This window comes from Schistocerca gregaria, chromosome 3, assembly GCF_023897955.1.
Source record: "Schistocerca gregaria isolate iqSchGreg1 chromosome 3, iqSchGreg1.2, whole genome shotgun sequence".
Classification (NCBI taxonomy): Eukaryota; Metazoa; Arthropoda; class Insecta; order Orthoptera; family Acrididae; genus Schistocerca; species Schistocerca gregaria.
In genome coordinates, this window is record NC_064922.1 from 917373618 (window position 1) to 917395914 (window position 22297).

At 42.4% G+C, this 22297-nt stretch overlaps 1 protein-coding gene across 1 annotated transcript; it reads right to left on the bottom strand.

Annotated features, from left to right (window-relative positions):
- Window positions 1-17082: 17082 nt before the first annotated feature.
- LOC126355774 (cuticle protein 18.7-like) lies at window positions 17083-19363 on the bottom strand. Its single transcript, XM_050006177.1, has 2 exons — window positions 19310-19363; window positions 17083-17666 (listed from the first exon to the last, which is right to left on the bottom strand). Exons 1-2 carry the CDS (start codon window positions 19319-19321, stop codon window positions 17214-17216), a joined length of 465 nt encoding a protein of 154 aa, XP_049862134.1. The 5' UTR covers window positions 19322-19363; the 3' UTR covers window positions 17083-17213.
- Window positions 19364-22297: the final 2934 nt, after the last annotated feature.

Here is a 22297-nt window from a genome sequence, read left to right on the forward strand (position 1 = left end):
TCTAACCCGGGTCCCGTTGCATGATAGGCGGTAACACTACAGCTGCGTTACGGAGGCGCACGTCGTAAAGGTAAATACTGCTTTTACGCATTTAAGAAACGTGGTCAAGGAGCACCCGTTATGTTTCAGGAGGACGTAAATCTTACAGATAAAAATTCAAGTAGAAATCTTGCGAAAAACAGCTCACTCTATTAGTCTGTGAGAACCACTGCTGTGTGAATGCCGGAACCTAGATGGATCCCGAGACTTCTTGATTTTAGGAAGGCACTGGAACTCCGTAACCTCGTTTAATGAGCGAAACATCAGCTTACCGAGTATTGGACCAGAAATTTGGTAGACTAAGGGTTCCTTCCGGACAGAACTCAACATTACTCTCTTAACGGAATAAAATAGAAACATGTAAGGAAAGCTCCAGGAATGCCTGAGACGCCCGCTAAACCCGTTGGGCAGAAAATGTGATTAGGATTGAGGAAAGGGCCAAATAAGTTTGGGGTCGGTTTCACCTTAAAATTATAATTTATTGTAATTTAATAACACATTTACAACCAAGGCGGCACATAGCCCAACTTTTACAGCTACGAGTTTCAGAGTTCAAATCTTTCACTTTCACAGCTGAAGGCCTCCAAACGAGAAATCTTCAAAATCAACAAGCTAAAAATTCAGTTAAAATAGCAAATAAAATGATATATATATATTGACCCCACTTCGGTGACTTGCATGTCATAATACTGAAACACTCAGTCTCCTGCCGGGAATCTAACCCGGGTCCCGTTGCATGATAGGCGGTAACACTATATATATGCCTAACATATATATATATATATATATATATATATATATATATATATATATATATATATATATAACACAGCTAGGTTGAAAGCCTCAAGGCAAGGGTGGATAGACAAATATAATCAAGATGTAATACAAACAGCTGAGGGCCTACAATAAGACTTTCAAGATTTTAAAATAAATTACCATAACCTTTCCAAGGCAGAAGACTGCAATGTTTAAGCTTGAAAGATAATTTTATGAATAAGGTTCCAAGGCTGAAGGCCCACAATTAATTTTCTAAAATTAGAAAAGAAATATATAACCATAAGCCTTAAGTTACAAGTAGCTGAAACCAGACTAAAGAAAAGACAATACAACGGCAATAACCTTACAGCAAATATTCAATTGCCGGCATTCAGAGTTACTTACACAAAACACAGTTAAACCGATAATTTTTTTAAATCATTGGCTATTATCGATTATAAACGGTCAATTAAACACCGGTGAGAAAGACAGTAAAGACAACAGCACTCAGAAGCCTCCAGGGGGTCGGTCTGCCCTCGTTCACTTAGGTGACACAGCTGGTGAGCCCTGTTACACTTGATCCTTAGAAACCCATCCAAGGGAAAGCCACGGACAGATCAACAAACGACTTGCTTGCCACCAATCCGTACATGAGAATTCAAACACAAAATGTTGCGTACGTGATTATCCACAATCATATATATATATATATATATATATATATATATATATATATATATATATATATATATATTAAGCTGCCAAAACTACACACCGTGTTAGACAGCGACAACAGGAGAGGAAAGAACACTGGCTGAAATTAGGTTAGTAGCCAGGGCAGGTAACCGAACACTAACGGCCTCAAGACAGAAAATTCCTCTGGTGCATTTGAATTGTAATCAAACAATATAGTTAATTCCACCGCATATCGGCTAAATTTCAGCAATACAAACACTCGGTGTTGCTCACAGGAAAACAGCGAACCACCAAATCGAACCACACATCATGAATGGACGTGGCTTTGGTACTTGAAACCATTACTCAGCTTTGACGTCCTGGGTCGGTGAACCACGAAGCTCGTAACGACTGGACAGCTCCTCACACGCTCCGACACTGCGCAGGGACCGGCAGCGGACCCAGCCGTCTGCACCGCGCGGAGATAACTTCTCTGGTCCGCAGGAACCGAACGACTCCCTCAGAATGCCGACATCATCTAGAATAGTCGTCAGTGGACATAACGCCAGGAAAAGCACCAACTCAGTGACAGTAGTAACTTAAATTAACGTAGTGAGGTGGAAGTACGTTAAAAACAAAGTGTAAAATACATGATGTCGGAAACACGAGCTACGCACAGCTTAATGCCAAAAGAGGGTGCGGCAGGACAGTTACTGTTTGCAGTATGTGTAAATGACTCCGTGTATATCATTGCAAGAGCCATATGTTTGTTGGCACATGAGGTAGATGTATATAAGAAGACTGTAGCAAATTGCAGAAAGACCTACAGAGGAACTAGAAGTTGACCCTGAACTTAAATCAATGTAGTACATGGCTCATAAATAGGCGAAGAAATTCATTATTTTGGTGTTTCACAAGTGGCGATAAACCACTGTAGACAGTAAACAACGTAAAATACCTAGGAACAACCACGCGCAGCGACCTAAAGTGGAATTAACACATAAAACACACTGTATGAAAAGTACGTACCAGACTGAGATCAATTAGAAGAAACTAAAGAAAGTGTAATTTATCCACAAATCGTGTGGCTTAGAAAACGTTTATTCATCCGATTCTTCTGATTTACTCCTCAGAGTGGGGTCGTCATAAAGTTAGGTTGATAGGTGAGACAGAGAAGATCCGACATAGAACGGCACGTTTCATCACAGGATCGCTTATTAGGGCCTAGAGTGTTACGATGCTCCACAGACTTACGTGGGAGCTTCTACATTAGAGCCGTTGGGCTACACAGAGATGTTTAATGTTCACATTTCTGCTCTTTCCGGGAATGGACAGATCACATATTACGTCATTTCGCATACGTCTCGAGAAATGACCATCACGAAAAAGTCTGAGAAATTAGAGGTAAGACAGAGGTTTACTGGCAGTTACATTACTTACGAGCCGTCCGCGAATGGAACGGTGAATGAAAGTAAAGTTAAAGGTGCCAGAAGTACCCTGTGTCACGTATCGTGGGGTGCACTGTACTGTTAAGTGAATGGCTACATAATGGAAGATAAACATCAACCACTGACGGTAACAAAGTCGCAACGCCAAGAAGGAAATGTACGACATAAACGAAAGTTCTTATGTCTGTTTCTACACCTGACAAATCACATCTAATCAGATTTCGCGCCAGTCGCGTTACAGGGGCTCTAGTAACGCAACTACCAGAGAGAAAATCTGGTTTACTTTAAGTACACACTGTAACGGTGGTGAGTTGATGTTAGTCAAGAATGCGTTTACGATAACAAAGACGCCATTATCAACAACGCCTTACGGAGTTTGAAAGAGATCGTGTAAGAGGGCCACAAGGACCTGCAAGTTCCTTCTGCGGTATTCCAGAAGAACTTGACGCGAATGAAGTCATTGTACATGACTGCTGACAGCAGTGGTCACCAGAGTGTATTGTGGCTCCAGATAGCCACTGGACTGTCGAGACTGAAGAGCGTCACCTTCCGTGTACGGCTGTAGTGCATCGCTCTGTATCTGCAGCAGTAATTCTAGCAGCAGCTGGCAGCACAGCGGCACAACAAACTGTTACAAGTCAGTTACGTCAAGAACAGCTCCATGCCAGACATGTTGTAGCGTGCATTTCATTGACCCCAAAACACCGCCATTTATGACTTAGTGGAGTCAAGCGAGAGTTCATTTGGGTTGGAAGCCTATCACGTTTCTATTCAAACGCGGTTCTACCTCGGTGCCAGCGATGGCTGTAGATTGGTGAGAAGGACGCCAGTGGAAGACCTATAAACTAACTGTCTGCATGCTAGACATACCGGACCAAGACCTCGAGTTATGGTCAGGGGTGTGTTTTCGTGCGACAGCAGGAGCTCTTTCGTGATTATCCCACTCACTCTAACTGCAAAATCGTATATCATCCTAGAAATTCGACTCGTTATGCTGCCATTCATGAACAATATTTCAGTTGCTGCTTTCCAACAGGATAACACTTGCTCAGACCGCTATTGTAACCCAAGATACTCTACAGAATGTCGAATGCTTGTCGTACTCCATCAACAGGTCTATCTTCAGTCGAGCATGTATGGACATCATCGAACTACGACCTCTGCGTAATCAATATCCGGCATTAACCGCCCCTCTATTGACCGACAAAGTGCAACAGGCATGAAACTCCATCCAACAAACTGACGTCTGCCACATGTATAACACAATGCAAGCACGTTTGCATTCTTGCGTTCAACATTCTGGCGGTTACAACTCTTATCATTGTGCCAACGTTTCACAGTTGCGATATCTTTTCTTGAGCTTACATTGGCCTGTGAACTTGCAATGTTAATCACTTAAATATGTTGCCTAGAAAAATGTATTCCCCATATTTCATTACTCTACATTAATTACTTTTTGGTGTTGCATTTTTTTACTTTAGTGTATTAGGAAACTGGCAAGAGCTACGTATAAAATAACTGTTTGTATACTACCGGTTTCGATTATACCATCCTCTTCAGGTACATTTATCTGATATCAGAAGGTGACCAAAGGACTGAAATCAGCAGTGAGAAAAGTATTGTACTCGTGAAAAAAAATTTCCCGACATTGTCTTGACTGTTTTCAACTCATTATTCAATTACCTACGAGCTGTGAGTAACACCTGCACCGTATACTATCCGACAATCACACGAATAAAGACTGCAGTTATTGTTTGCAGTAATACGGACCATATTTGTAAGTTTTCAATTCTCAGAGAGAGGGAGAGAGAAAGAGAGGAAGCAGAGAGCACCTATCAACCACAGTCGCTCTAGTTTTGGTCTCCTCACCTATTGGTACAGACGTAACAATCAACAACGAAAACGACTGCACAGATTTTTGTGGTCTATCTTGAGCCCTTATGAAACATGTACAATTACATCACAAGTAAAGAAATTTTTATATGACTGCTGTGTGTCATAGATCTCTGTTCTGCCTTAAAGACTAACAAAAACGGCCGCAGAGCAGACAGACTTGTAGATAAGTTTATTTATATACATTTTCATGGACAAACAATACCAGCACTGGCTTGATACGAGTCTCATAGTCGGTAGCACGCGTAAATGATAATTGAAATACACTTAATTAATAAACTTGAATTGTCTCCACCAACCCCAACAAAGTGTTCAAGCAAGTATATTAGTCTATACAAATTTAGTGACTACCTCTTTCAGAGGTGTCTATTCTTCTTTAACCAAATGCCTTCTTTAGTTTTCAGTGTCTTGTATCTACAGAAGCAGAGAAGTTCCAATGCACTTCATCATGCCTCTGTCCTTCAGTATGCCACTCCTTTCCACTTTGTTTCTTCAAGACGAGACCTCTAAATTTCTGTCGTCTCTTCATTTTCCTTTTTACGTGAGATATCAGTCTTTTGACTGGTTTGATTCGGCCCACCAAGAATTCGTCTCCTGTACCAAGCTTTGCATTTCAGAGCAGCACTTCCAACAAACGTCCGCAATTATCTGCTGGATGTATTGCAATGTCTATCTTCCTTGACTATTCTATGTAGATTATTGTTCGTTTCAGTCAAGTTGCAGTAGTCATTTTTGGCGTCGTTGTTTTTCGTTCAAGAGTCAAGATGTGCAATACAAATTTGGATGACGCTTTTCTCTTTTTCTAAACACTCAACAGAATATCTTCAGCACTTTTCTGCATTGCAATTTGTGACGTAACAAAGTTGACACACTAGGGCGACATTTCCATTGGTTAAAACTTGCCCGCTCACAACTGACTTGCGGAAGGCGCATCTGTTGTTTACAGTTCTTAGTCCAGCTGCCACCAGAGTTACTGATCTGACATTGCTTATTTGCAAGGAACAGAATCAGTCTCTGACTGTTGTGGACGGACGGTGTAAAGTACCTGGCCCACTTTTTCTGTCTGTATGTAGAGACTAATTTCAGGAATTACTGTAGGGATTATAATACGGTTCTCACTTACAGACATACTGATTTACGAGGAAGTTTTGTGTATATAATTTATCATATAAGCAGTCCGACAGTAGATACTTAGTGCTACAGGCACAATGCTCCTGATAAAGCCTTACAGTCCAGTATCACATTTGGAGTTCTCTCTCACTTGATATAGCCCGACTGAAGTCTTCGTCTGTCGCCACCCTTTTCCTGCGAATTTTGAAACAGCGTATACCCAACTACTGGTGGAGGTCTCAGTCTTTCCGTAATTTCTCCCGTAACACCGTCTTCATTTTCTTACAATACCACAATATTCCAGTCCTCAACTATTAAATGGTTATCATCGCCCTTTACATAATAAATTACCTGTCCTATGCCTTCATATATTCTCACGCTTTCGTTGTTTATTTAATCTTTTTGTCGTTCAGTTTACCTTCCATTTCGAAGGCTGTTGCTCGCAGTGACTGTTATATCGACTTTTAAATAATAGATTTCAGCTAAAAGTCGTCCTTTTGAAATTTTATTGGCAGATCTAGATTTCAGCTAGAATCTATACATTCTCAATGCACTATCATTTTTGATCAATGCATCTATCAAAAATTATAGTTCATTGAGAATGGCTAGTTTCTAGCTGAAATCTAGATCTGCCAATAAAACTTTTTCTCTTTGTTACCTCCCCCTCGGCAGGCTACTCAGAGCTCCAAGGAAGCTAGGGAGCTTTTTTGATGGACAACTAGCAGTTGGTACATAATTTGAATTCCAACTAAAGAAAAAATTTCAGAATAATAATATAAAATTTTAAATCGGACCCTTGTCCTCTTAAGAAAATGTACAACTGGCTTTCACAAATGGGAGAAACTTCTGCTTAAAATTCTAAGTTGTTTACACCCGTTAAGCTAATGAATTTAACAAATGTAAAAGCAAACAAATTCAGAATCTTAAAAACTTTGATTTAAATCAGTTGTTAGCTGCATCAACAAATGAAAAGGTCAGGTATAAAAAGAACGACTGGATGAAGTTGCCATGTAAACATATTCATGAGAAAGATCAACAACACCAACTGAAATACAGCGATAATAGAATGTTTAAGCTAATTGCTTGGTTGGTAAAGGCTCCGCATGGACCCACAGTGGGGTTGCCGTCATGTAGGACGCCAACACAATTACCAGGGAAGGAACGGCCGGGTCCGCACGGCAAGGCAAACTGACAACAGACCAGACCAGAAAGAGCGTTTCCGTCATCTATAAAAAACTAAAACTAAAGTCAGAATAGAGAATGCCAGACGAAATACACACAAAGGAATACTACATAAGTACAGGACCCATAGAGGGCGTGAGAGTAAGACAGGCAGGCTCAAGCGACAATGTCCTACAAAGGCCTTTTAAGACTTATCAGTGGTCACAATGAAATTGACTGATCGAAAGCTCTGCCCCTCATATCCAAGAAAGTCTAAAACCAAAAGTGGGCGAAGAGCACACTAATTAACATACTACATTAAATTAACATTGCAAGAAATCTTGAAAACAAGCAGTAAAACTCTAGTTAAACTGCGCTCCTCGGAAACAACACTTCCAAACCGTAGACTTCGTAAGTTCCGTATAACACTCTCTTACTCAGAACCATCCTTAACGGATCTGCGGTAGATACAACATGTCACCATAAGTCCTACAAATCTTCACAGGTTAACAGTAGAATACGAATCATACGTAACTTAATACTTCCAGTTACGCGATGAGAAGATGTCCAGCATGAGATGACGGACCCGCCACCGCTTCGCACGCAAACGCGCTGACTAATCAGCTCCATCTACCCGGCGCACAGCAAAACGGCGAGGACGGCGAAGACGGCGAGGCCCAGGCACAGCGGATAGAGACGAGGGCCCGCCTTCATAACACGTTGTCTCGTTGAACGCCGACCAGAGAGAGCATTCAGCCACACGCTAAACCGGAAAACCAAAGGCGGAACAGTCAGAGATACAAGACCAGAGGAGTGTCGATATCAGCGACGCAAGTGGAACATAACGAGTACCAGTCGCTACGGCTGAAAAATTTAAGCAGTTGCTCCAGTCGAGATCGGAACCCGAGAACTTTGATACTGTCCATAGGCACGTGATTATTAAATGAATCTGCAACGAAAAGCGCTGTACTACTCTGGATCTTCTCCATTCACGCTCTCAGTCCCATCTGGTATGGATCCCAGATAGATGAGCAATATTCAAGTATTGGTGGGCAATATTCAAGTATTGGTTGAGTCAGTGTTTTGTAAGCCACTCCTTTTTGGGTGGCTTACACTTCCTGAGTATTTTTCCCATGAATCTGGGATCTAAATTATCCGGGAATAGTTTTATGAAATTGTTCCACTTTAAATCACTCCATACCTATACTCCCAGACATTGTACGAATGTGACTGCTCCATTGATTGTTCTGAGATTGTTTAATTATACACTAAAGGATTTTTGTGCTTTTTATCCGCCATTCCCTAAGTTTGTTTACATCGAAGGTGAACTGCTAATCACTCACCAGGTGTTCCTGCGATTTGCTACAGTTTTCTTGCGTTGTGAGTTCTTACATAACACCATTATCCGCGAAAAAGTCTCATAGGACTTCCATTGATATCCACTAGGCATTTATACATGTTGTGAGAAAGTAGTAGTTGAGTAACACAATCTTGGGGCATGCCTCGATCTTGAAGCTCATATCGTAATGATAAGTTATCAGTAATACAGGGCTCTATTAATTATGGGTGTCTAGGAGGCCCAGAGAGGCTAGGTTCGCTTTCATATTCTTGCCCAATGAAATCTAAAGAAGTAATCAATCACTCTAACTGTAACGTCTCTCTTATTAAAATGTAGTGAAAAGGATCTCTTCAATAAACACTAAATAAAAACCTCTGCCCTTATTAGCTCCTCAACACAGTAACATGATGCGAATCCATGTTCTTACCATCGCCAATCATCAACGCTCTGATGTGAAAGTATTCCACGTCCACCATCGTCCAAAATGTTTTAACCGTCAAAGCAGCGAGCAAAATATCCACATCTCCGGGAACTTGCATAATTCTAATTCGACAACTGTCAGTCCAAGGAAAATCGCAATATTTGTAAGTAACGAGAACTATCAACTGTCAAATTTCGCCAGTGCCTGCCAAATATAGAAAATTCACCATCATCCAAATATTCTGTTTCATGACCTAGTAAACTATGACGTATTTTCCAAGGCCACATGAAACTGTCTCACTGCTCATCTCATGACACTCGACCAACATGACCGTTTGTAGCAGTACCCAGCAAAGTACTTGAATACATATTTCTCTCCCCTCCTAATATCTGAAGAGACCGCTTCTCAGTGCCACTCAGTTCACATGATGCTTCGCCATTAAATATTATATGAACCTGTTCACAGAGTTGATGCTGACTACAGTTATAAGAATAAGTGCATCAACTAACACAGCTTTTATAGATTGACGACATAATTTATATTAAGATAGGACAACAGTGTCTAAGTCATGGTTTTATCATCTGACGTTAATGATGTTATATTAAACGTAACGTGATTCTATGAATACTTTTATGAATCTGGCGATGGTTAGTCTTCCGAAACTGTTGTTTCAGCATCTCAAGTAGGTACCATGATTTTTTCCAAACTTTCGTTCAAGTTACATAATTGTTGCACAAATCAACTTAGTTGTATTTCCATCGCACAACTCGTAATGCGTTTATAAACCTCTTAATTACATGTATCTGAATACCAAGGGCAGGTTGGATGGAAACCCACCCCTTCTGATATCCAGACTTTACAAAACAGAAAACCAAATCTTAAAGTGAAACCTGACACGACCATACACATTGTAGTTTTCGCTATGAATGATTGCCAAATCCAGATTTTCCATTTATGAAGCAATAACTCGTTCCTTTCGAAGCTAGAATAGCCCAAGCCATTGTAAAGATTCTCCATCTAACGTGAACTTAAATTGTATTGTACACAATAACAGTCATAATGTTAAACAGATGACTGGTGTCATGGTAAATCGTCAATAAACAAACTAATTCTTAGTTTAACCAAACCAAAATTTGATCGCTGGTCTTAATAGCTTAATTGAATGTGAAAAAAAAAACATATTAAACTGTGCAGCACACAATACTGTATTTGAACATAATTAAACCACAAAGAACAGACAACCCCACAAGTCAAAATAATATGTTTCGCAAAAACCAAATTGACTCAAGCATCGTACACAACAACTTCATATTGCTGTTATGTCATTTACATAATAATCAGCAGACCTTTCTCAATTACCAGCTGGACTCCCATGCACCAAAAGAAGTATTGTGAATGTCCAAATCAAAATTAATAATGTAACTAAACTATGCAATAATTCTCATTTTACTTCAACGTCTTTGTATTTTCAACTTAACATTTTCAGTTATCATTCAATAATTACAGCTTTTAGAGCTTATTGAACTACACTTCTTTCACTCTTTGGTTTGTAGCTCATATTTACAACTCCCACACTCAAATAAAAATGCATGTAGTTAACCCAGCCATAATTCTTACGTCTAACAATTTCCAAGACATGTACCCCAAAAATATACCCACAAAACAGACATATCACCACAAAAAATACATCTCCTAAAATCTTAAACTAAACATATTATATACAATATATTTGTCCCCAAAACATACACCCAAGGGAATAAGATCCCCATAATTTTAACCTGAACACAAGAAAATATTCCACCTCAAACATCCATCATCTTAATTTAATACCACTGTGGCTGTTAGCATCTGCTCCTTGCATAGTGTGGCCTTACTCTCGCGGCTTCACCTTACCTTACACAGTTCATATTTACGACCACCATAGTAAATCCCATCTCTCCTAATTCAATAATATTTCTGTTGCGAATTAAACTCTCATTATCAACATCACAATAATAATTTATTTGCTCAGGATGCACAGCTGAATCTGATTCATTATTTAGAAGTGATACAAATTAATACTATTTTCCTTTGCAACACAACCATCTCCTTCATTAAATAGACCCCAAAATAAATTCCTTACCACTGGTTTCTAGCCTCTGTTGAAAAACTTCTCTTATGAGAATTCTTTATATCATCTTACCTCCAAAAAAGTTAGTATTTCCTATGTATGTAGGCAGTAACAAGTATGAAATTCTACAAGAGTTTCATATTGACATCCACAGGGCGCCAGAATAAAGATTGCAATAAAACGTATTGGGGCCCGAGAATTTCTTAAAATTGCTTTACTCATAGACTACTGCCTCCATCGAGATTAGAACCGAAAACAAACCAGACCTCCCTTGCAGTAGCAAACACCTTTCACTACGCTAGCAGACAACCCAGGCAAACAGCCCTCTTTTATTAATCCAGGCATGAAGAACAAGGCAATTTCGCAATGAAAATGGCAAAATTATCTGCAGTTTCTGTTGCACAGAGCTTCCCTGACCCAAAAACATGAATTTTCTACCTTGATTTCACCGCTTGCTTTGCATACTTTCATGGTGGGTCAGTAACGGTAATCCAGTATGGCTGGTCTGAGTGTTGACACAGACAGTTTCGTGGCCGAAGGCACATAATGTTCTGCTAATTCGTAACGATATGGGGTACTTTGTCTTACTAAAAGTGTTATGTTGTCTCGATAAGCTGACATTCATTTTTATTAATACAGTTTATACTCATTAGTGTTTCTTCTTTAATTTATATCTCATATTTACGTGTTGTGTTTAACGCACTAATCAGCATTAATGTAGTCTTACACATGATTGAAAACAGTTTGACAAAGTTCGGGTATTTTTCAATTTCACTCCTGTGGGTAGTATGTTGGTAGCACATCGTCGCCTTGCCTGTTATGTTGTGTAGCAGACTTTAAAGCTGTGCGGATCAGCATAACGAAAGGGCGAGGGGTCTCGCTCGTTTTGTCCACGACTGTATGTGGCGCACCAACGTCCGAGGGCATCTCAGCGGTCATTTCCGCTGCGGTTCTCATGTTACCTGCGACAGTCATTCGCGGCAGCACCAGAACCAGGATCGTTTACCTTGAGCCTTTTTTCTTTCCTGTTGAAGCTAATTATTTTTATAGCTTTTCTGAACAAGCGAGTGTGATAGTTCTTCTCTACAGCCAGAACTTCAGTGTCGGCGAATTTTACTACGTGGTTCGTCTCACACAGCCCGTGCTCTGCCACAGCCGATTTCTCCACCGGCCCCAGCCTGCAATGTCGCTTATGTTCTATGATTCTGGTGTTGATTGATCTTCCAGTCATTCCAACTTAGCCGGACGATGTGGCCGAGCGGTTCTAGGCGCTTCAGTCCGGAACCGCGCTGCTGCTACGGTCGCCAGTTCTAATACCTGCCTCGGGCAGGTTAGTTAGGTTTCCGTAGTTCTAGGGGACTGATCACCTCAGATGTTAAGTCCCATTGTGCTCAGAGCCATTTGAACCATTCCAACATAAACTTTGCCACATGTGCATGGTATCCGGTATACTCCTGACAATGCAAGGATGTCCCTTTTCTCCTTTGCTGATATGAGACACCCTTTGATCATCTTTGTCGGTTCGTGAATAGTCTTTTCGCCTTATTTGCGCAATATAGGCCAATTCTGTCCGTCACTTTGGGAATGTATGTCGGAAGGGCCGTATCCGACATTTTTTTCCGATTTGTCACTTCGCCTAATGTTTGGCTCTGTTATACTTGTAATATAACTTGTGGAGTACCCACTGCTCCTCAGAACACTTTCTAAGTGTTTTACGTCGCGTCTGATGTGCTGCTGCTCAGACATTCGCGTTGCTCGCGTTACGATCTATTAAAAATGCCTCTTTTCTGGCTCGGGTGGTGGTTTTAATGTTTGTGCAGGTATGGGTCCCTGTATGTCGGTTTTCGGTACACGCTGTGTTAAATCCAGCCTAATCGTCACATATAGGGTGTCTGGGGGTGCTGCTTTCTCGCGGCCGGTCGGAATGGCTGAGCGGTTCTAGGCGCTACAGTCTGGAACCGCGCGACCGCTATGGTCGCAGGTTCGAATACTGCCTCGGGCATGGATGTGTGTGATGTCCTTAGGTTAGTTCGGTTTAAGTAGTTCTAAGTTCTAGGGGACTGATGACCTCAGAAGTTATGTCCCATAGTGCTCACAGCCATTTGAACCATTTTTTTGCTTTCTCGGATCGCTAGACAACATACAAACAAATCGTGTTAAAGAATTTTATTACACACTGACGAATTACCAGTCGGGCGCGGCACGTATGTCCTCTTCGCATTGGAGCCGCTGCTGTCGCCTTGTCATCCTGGAGAGGGGTCGTTCCGTGCGAGATTGGCTGACGTTTTCCCACATGTATGCTTCTGTCAATAATTGAACTGACTTAAGTATGGTACTGAATGATTTTTAACTGAATTTCGTTATGAATCTTCATGCATTGCTAAATTTGCGTACTTTCATGGTGGGTCAGAAACGATAATCCAGTATGGCTGTTTCGTGGCCGAAGGCTCATAATATTTGGCTAATTCGTAACGATCTGTGGTACTTTGTCTTACTAAGACTGTTATGTTATCTCGATAAGCTAAAATTCATTTTTATTAGTACAGTTCATACTCATCAGGGTTTCTTCTTTAATTTGTATCATATATTTACGTGTTGTGTTTAACGCACTAATCAGCATTAATATAGTCTTACAGATGATTGAAAACAGTCTGACAAAGTTCGAATAGTTTTTCAATTTCATGCGTAGTATGTTGGTAGCACTTCGTCGCCTTGCCTGTTATGTTGTGTAGCAGACTTTAAAGCTGTGCGGATCAGCATAACAAAAAGACGAGGGAACTCGCTCGTTTTGTCCACGACTGTACCTACAGTTTGCGGCCGCGAACTCAACTCCTGTCCACCACCAGCATGGAGGGTGAAACTTTGACAATCGTGCTTGCGAAACGTCAGAAAAATCATCAGACTAGCGTCGGCTGAAGCACACGACACAGAAGGCAACAAGCAGGTGGTCAACAAGTGGCCACGAATACCTTAACAATCTTATGTTACAGAGACGCTCACAGAACTCCAGAGGCAGACGCGACAAGAGAGGCGTTAATCATCTAGAGGTTTATTATTGGCATTTCGAGATCGCACTTTCCAGGAAGAGTCGGAGGACACATACCTACTAAATACAATACTGGCCATAAAAAATGCTACACCACGAACATAACGTGCTTCGCGATTGCGGCTTACCGTATAGCGACATTGCTGCTAGCATTGGTCCAGACCCAATGACTGTTAGCAGAATATGGAATCAGTGGGTTCAGGAGGGTAATATGGAACGCCGTACTCGATTCCAACGGCCTCGTATGACTAGCAAAAGACATGACAGGCATCTTATACGCATGGCTGTAACGGATCGTGCAGGCACGTCTCCCTGAGGCAACAGATGGGTATGTTTGCAAGAGAACAACCAACTGCACGAACAGTTTGATGACGTTTGCAGCAGCATAGACTATCAGCTCGGAGACGATGGCTGAGGTTACCCTTGACGCTGCATCACAGACAGGAACGCTTGCGATGGTGTACTCAACGACGAAGCGGGGTGCACGTATGGCAAAACGTCATTTTTTCGGATGAATCCAGGTTATGTTTACAGCATCGTGATGGTCGCATCCGTGTTTGGCGAAATCGTGGTGAATGCACATTGGAAGCAGGTACTCCTAGTCGCCATACTGGCGTATCGCCCGGCGTGATTGTATGAGGTGCCATTGGTTACATGTTCGGTCACCTCTTGTTCGCATTGACGTCACTTTGAACAGTGGACGTTACATTTGAGATGTGTTAAGGTCCTTGGCTGTATCCTTCATTCGATCCCTGCGAAACCCTACATTTCAGCAGGATAATGCACTACCGCATGTTGCAGGTCCTGTACGGGCCTTTCTCGATACATGAAATGTCCGACTGCTGCCCTGGCCAGTACCTTCTCCAGATCTCTCACTAACCGAAAACGTGTGGTCAACGGTGGCTAACAACTGGCTCGTCACAATACGCCAGTCACTACTCTTGCTGAACTGTGGTATCTTGTTGAAATTGCATGGGCAGCTGTCCCTGTACACGCCATCCAAGCTCTGCCACACTCAGTGCCCAGGCGTATCAAGGCCTTTATTACGGCTAACGGTGGTTACTGTTTGTACTGATTTCTCAGGACCTATGCACCCAAATTGCGTGAAAATGTAATCACATGTCAGTTCTAGTATAATATATTTGTCCAAGATATCCCCTTTTACCATCTGCATTTCTTCTTGCTGTTGCAGTTTTAATACCCAGTAGTGTACATTTTGTGAAAAGACGTAGGATAGAGATTTACCGACAATTATTGTTCCGACACGCCACTCGGGAGTGGAACAGGGGAGGGGGAATCAGTTAGTGGTAGCAGAAGTACCCATCCGCAGCGCCGTTAGGTGGCTTGCGGAGTATGATGTACATGTAGATCTGTTTCTTACATCTTCCTTGATTTAGCGATCTTCCATATTCCAGCTGTCAGGATTTAAAAATTCAGTGCCTTTTCACTGTGTACTAATCTTTTCTGATTAACTATCAACTTTTAGCATTATTTTGTACTTTCATAATCGTTTTGTGTATCTCTAATGTAAATTCTTTATTATGTGGGGCTATTTGATAACACGTGTTCCTTACACTGAAAGGGTATGCCAGATCGAGCCGTCGAAATGGGATGTCTTTTCCAAACAGTTTCATTCGGTAGTATCAAGTGAAGCGTAGCAATGGTTAGGACCGGTGTTCTAGATATGTGGGGTTCACTTTATGCTCCACCCACCCAGGTTTAAATTTCAAATGACTTTCGTAGATTACTTGAGATGATTACGCCAGCCGGGATGGCAGAGCGGTTCTAGGCGCTACAGTCTGGAACCGTGAGACCGCTACGGTCGCAGGTTCGAATCCTGCCTCGGGCATGGGTGTGTGTGATGTCCTTAGGTTAGTTAGGTTTAAGTATTTCTACGTTCTAGGGGACTGCTGACCTCAGAAGTTAAGTCCCATAGTGCTCAGATCCACCTGAACCATATGAACCCTCTTTAGGACACTTTTCATCAGAATGGATATACTGAAAGGCAGATGAGACGTATGTTGCCCTAGTGACCAACGGAGAACCAGGTGAGTGATGATAATACCTAATTGCTGCCAAGGTCTACAGCCTTTCTGCCTTATGAAGACATCATCTCCAATAACACTGTTCGCATTTCGAGGACCTCCATCCTAGATTAGCGTCTTTTAGGTTCCCTGGAATATGATCTTGGGTGTCTATCAAATTCCCTGCAGATGCGGCATGTTTTACATTGGTCAATCACGACCGTGGAAGACACGTGTATTGATCATAAGCGACACATAGGCTTACAACCACCGAGACAATCGGCTATTGCAGAAAATCCTAAGGATTACAACAACCCAGGCATTCGGGCATACACAATCATCTATTGGGATAGTGTTGTTAAGGAAGTAGTTGAGATTAAAACTGCAGGTAACTTTGCAAGTAGAGACGGAAGTTTTTCCTTAAATTCTGCTTCGAAACCTGCTCTCTTCCTCATAAAAAAGCAGGCGGAAGAGTTAATGCCACCTTAACCTTTGTTTAGTAATTTTCTGGTGAGGATGATTATTGGATGATGTGTTGGCGTTGACAATGTGCGTGCGTGTGTGTGTGTGTGTGTGAGAGAGAGAGAGAGAGAGAGAGAGAGAGAGAGAGAGAGAGAGAGAGAGGGAGGGAGAGAGAGAGAGAGAGAGAGAGAGAGAGAGAGTGGGAGACAAAGTGCTTGTGTGTTATCCTTTTGGAAAAGCTCAGCAAATCTAGGGTTTAAGGTAACTAGCATAACACTTATGCACTGCAGTTTTACCTTGAAGATCACATAGTGGTGACCTGTCGAAACATCGGCCGTTACCGATGATGTCACTCAGCTGCATACCGATAAATTATTTGACTAGAGAATCGTTGTTAGCAGCTTGAAGTATATCATATCAGGAAAACTAGTTGAACCAGACCCATTGTCACTAACGACATTCACGTAAATGAATGCTGTAAGCACAGGTATACCTGTATTGACTCAGTCCGTCCAGTATCGTTTAGGTAATTAACCGTTTTGCACTGTACTACTATGGATTAAATAAGTAGGTTCCAAAGAGAAGAACACGAAAGTAAATTTGTAGATTTAATTATAAATATCTATGTACATGAATCTTTGTAGCCTCTGTGTAGTGCTCCAATATAAATCTCTAAGACATATTCGTTTGTGCACAGTCGACATAGAAGTTGTTGTAGAGCGCAGTTCAGCCCAGCAGGGCAGCCTTCGCTTGCAGGTGGGCGGCGGCAGCCAGGGCTCCAGGGGCTCCAGCCACCGCTGGACCCAGGGCGGCGATCGAGGGGGCGAGGCCGCCGATCAGCGCGGGGGGACCGACGGCGTAGGCGGGGGCGGCGGCGATGGCGGCGGGGGCGGCGATGGCGGCGGGGGCAGCGAGGATGGCGGCCGAGTTGATGATGGCGTCGCGGGCCCGCGTCTGAGCTACGGTGGCCAGGTGGGCGCCGCGGGCTGCCGCCACTTCAGGGGTGTCCAGGGGCACACCGCCGGGTCCGATGATGATGTTGGCCGGGGGCTGCGGGATCGCTGGCACGGCGATGGGGGCGGCTGCGATGGCCGGGGCTGCCAGACCAGCACCCAGCAGTCCAGCGCCCAGGTAGCCGGGCTTCGCCACTGCCACAGCGAGCACCACGCTCAGGACGATCTATGGGATAGAAAAACCATATTAATTATTGAGTTTTAACCTTCCGATTTTTAGTTCAGTGCAATATATAAACATCGAGGGAGACTCATTATGTATAAGAATTCAGAACTATCATAGGCAGAAAGCATTTTCAGCTAAGACCATTTATTCATACTGTGGCAGTCTTCCTCCATCCGAGGACCAGCTTGCTACAGTTCTTCACACTAGTCTCTCCTGTGCAAATCTCTTGATCTCTGCATAACTTCTGTAACCTACACTCATCTGAACCTGCTTACTGCTGGCGAGTCTTGGTATCCCTCTCAAAGTTTTGCCACATGCTATCCTCTGTAGTCAAACTGGTGATACCTTGATTCCTCAGGATAAGCCTCATCTACCAATCCATTCTATGTCATACTTTTTTTCGTAATTCCTTTCACTTCGTCCTCATCCGGGTTTTCCTCATTTCACAAGCTTCTGTTCTCTTCTTGTATGGATTTACTTTATTCGTTTTTCACGTGTAAAAGATACACAGTCCTGACAAATATCTTCATAAACGATACAGTTGTATGTAAATTTGTATTTAATGTTAACACACATCTTTTTCCAAAACCCATTTTTTTCTAGTGCCAGTGTCATATGTCAGTTATCTGGCTGTCCAAACAGCAAAAACTCATATGCCACCTTCAGTGTCTCACTGCCTAATCCAACTATCCCAGTACTGCATTATTTTTACCCTCTACAACTTGTATCAGAGTTTCTCTTACGTACGAAATTTACATCCTGCAAGTGCAGCACAATTTGTTATATCTGAATGAGTCAATAATGGTTTCATGCTAAATTACGTCGGATATCTGTTGAACATTGGCCGTTTCTGAAAGTAACGCATTGCTAAATTTGCTGAAAGTAGAATTCAGCGATGTCAGAAATGATCATTCCATGATGTTGATATTTTATTCTTGTGGGTGTTACAAATTAGTGGATAATGGGAACACCTTTAGGAGAAACTCAGCTGCATTACCTGTTTTTGTGTACGGCTCAAATGGCTCTGAGCACTATGGGACTTAACATCTGTGGTCATCAGTCCCCTAGAACTTAGAACTACTTAAACCTAACTAAACTAAGGACATCACACATCCATGCCCGAGGCAGGATTCGAACCTGCGACCGTAGCAGTCGCGCGGTTCCGGACCGAGCGCCTAGAACCACTAAACCACCGCGGCCGGCTGTTTTTGTGTATTTGGCCATTATGGGTAAAGTGCACAAGTACATAACATGCACTTAACGTATCTCATATGGATATCTTATTCTAAGCAGTCCTAGTAGAATATATCACAACCATCTTTTCGAAGACAAAACTACAAAATACTAGTGATGTCACTTTCCTTCAAACCATTACAAAAGTTCGTTGTATAGCTTAGGTAATCGATTGATAGTATAAACCATGGTGAGAAGTAATATGGTTAAAACACTCAAGCTGTTATGTATTGCCTCAGTGAGCTTTTTCTAAGAAACTGTCCTCCCACATCCCCAGCATGGAACAGTATGGAAACCACAAAAACAAATCGTGTGTTCCGTACTACATAAGTATGTGTGGCAAGCCACATCATAGTGATCACACGTTTACGAGACCAGCTGTAAACACTACATGACGCTCTTGCACTCACCAGGGTCTTCATTGTCGGCTCTTGGGGCTGTTGGCTGTTGCAGCTGCTGAACTGTGACCAGGCTCCGGGTACCACGCTATTTATACCTTTGTCCGGCGGTGCCTTGACGTGAAAGTAGCAGCGGCTGTCCTTCCCTCCATGTATTCCTTGGACGCGAATTGTGCTTCGAGGCTGATGCAACACACAGTGGATACAATGCTCTTAAGGTAGCAATATTTCCTCAATAGTACTGCGGTGGATAGGCTAATTCGTCGACGAGTCACTGTGATGATTAATTATAGGCATATATTTCGCTAGAACTCGAAGTATTTGTACGGAAGTGAAACCCACCCAGAAAGTTTGGTATTACAGTTGGCAATATTAATTTTTTGTGTAGGTGTGCACCGATCATATAAAAGTTACTATATATTTATATATATTTAAGAAACATGTTCAAGACACAAGTATTATGTTTCAGGAGAACAAAAATCTCCTCTATAAAATTCAAGTAGTCATTTCGCTAAAATCAGTACAGCCTATTCGTCCATGAGATCCAGGGCTCTATAGACGTCGGCACCCAGATGGATACCGAAATTTCTTAATTTCTGATAGGTACTTCATACAGTTCCGTACCGTGGTTTAGTGAACGAAAGGTAAGCTTACCGAGTATCGCACCAGATTTCTGACAGACTAAAGACTTCCTTGGTGACAGAACCCAGCACGGCTCTCTTAACGGAATAATGTCGGAAGATGTAATGATACCTCAGGAAGTGCCAAAAGAGAGTGTGATAGGGCAGTTAGTATTTACAATATATGTAAATGGTCCAGCGCATAAAATCGGAAGAGCCTGTTGGCAGTTGATGCGCTTGTATGCAAGGAGGTTGTAACGCCAGAAGACTGTAGGAAGTTACAGAAAGACCTACAGCGGGACTGGTGGTCGACCCGAACCTAAATAAATGTACCATGAGGCGCAGAAATAGAAACTACTGTTCAGTTACACTAGTGGCGGAAAATCACTGGAAACAGTAAACAGCGGAAGATATCTGGGGACAATCACCAGCAGCGATCTAAAGTAGAGTGAGCACATAAAACAAACTATAAAAAGCAGGTATCAGATTGAGATTCATTAGAAGAACGTAAAGGAAATGAAATTTATCAACAAAAGGTGTAGTTTACAAAATGTTTTTTCTTCCGATTCTTCTGTGTGGCTCCTCAGTGTGGGATCGTAATAAAATTGGGTTAATAGATGAAGTGGAGTAGTTCGTCAAGCGAACATTTACTCAGGGCGAGAGTGTTACGATGCTCAAAAAACTTACGTGGGAGCTTCTACAATGCAGCCGTAGGACAACACAAAGAGGTTTGCTGTTGAAATTCCGAGAGAGTTTGTTTCAGAAAGGGACAGACCACATATTACTATCTTTCACGTACGTCTCGCGAAATGAGTATAAGGAAAAAAATAAGAGAAATTAGTTCTGATACAGAGGTTTCCTGACAGTTATTTTACGGCATTCGATAACGAAACTTGAATAGAAATAAAGTTATGGTGCCAGAAGTATCCTGTGCCACACCCAGATGTAGGTCTAGATACTTCATCAAGCCAGTGACTCTTTAATGCACTGTATTCTAGAGTGAATGGATACATAATGATCGAAAAACACCAAACACTAACAGAAAGAAAATTGCAACACCAAGAAAGAACGGTGCAATATAAACAAAAGTTGGCAGGCGTGTTTCTACATCTGATAGGTTACGTCTGTTCAGATTTCACGCCAGTCGCATAAGAGTGGCGAAACTATGAGGACGGAAATCAAGGTTGCTTTTAATGCACGCTGTAACTGTCGTGAGCATTAGTTACCTTTAACATTGGACTTGGTGTGCTCATATTAGTCAAGAATGCCTCTACAGCGACAAAGATGCCATTATCAACACCTCACTGAGTTTGAACGAGGTCGTGTAAGAGGGCTGCGAGGAGCTGGAAGTCCCTTCTGCTATATTTCGGAAGAAGTTGGCAGGACTGTAGCCACTATAGATGATTTCTGGCGGCGTTGGTCACATGAATGTACGGTCGCAAGGAGACCGGACGCTGGACGACAAAGTGGCACTATCGAGAGGTAGTCGACGTGCGGCTTTGGCGCATCGTACAACGTCTGCAGTAGTAATTTTAGCAGCAGTCGGTGCCACAGTGACACAACGAACTGTTAATAATCGCTTACTTCAGGAACAGCTCTGAGACAAACATCATGTAGCGTGCATTCCATTGACCCCAAACCACTGCTATTTACGATTTAAATAGCGTCAAGCGAGAGCTCATTAGAGGGCAGGATGGAGGTCTGTTGTGCTTGCTGATGAAAACTGGTTCTGCCTCGGCGCCAGTGATGGACGTGTGTTGGTTAGAACGAGGCCAGTTGGGGGCCTATAGAGAACCTATCTGCGTGATAGACACACTGGACCGACACCTGGAGTTATGGTCTGCGGTGTGATTTCGCATGACAGCAGGGGCACTCGTGATTATTCCACTCGACCAGACTACAAAATTGTGCATCAGTCTAGTGATTCAGCCTGCTGCCATTCGTGAACCGCATTTCAAGGACTGTTTCCCAAAAGGGTAGCGCAGGCCCACACATCGCTATTATAGCCCAACACACTCTACAAAACGTCGACATGTTACCTTGGCATGCTCGATCACCAGATCTATCTCTAAGCGAGGACATTGTTCATCATCGGACGAGAGCCTCAGTACCATTCACATCCAGCACTAACCGCCCCTGTACTGACAAACTAAGTACAACAGACATGAAACTCCATCCCACAAACTGACGTCCGGCACAGGCACAACACAATTCATGCACGTTTGCATGCTTGCATTCAACATTCTGGCGTTTACACCACTTATCAACGTACCAGCGTTTCAAAGTTGCAATGGATTTTCTTGAGCTTACGTTAGACTGTTATCTTACAATTTATATCAGATAAATATTTTTCCTAGACAAATGTATTCCCAAAATTCCA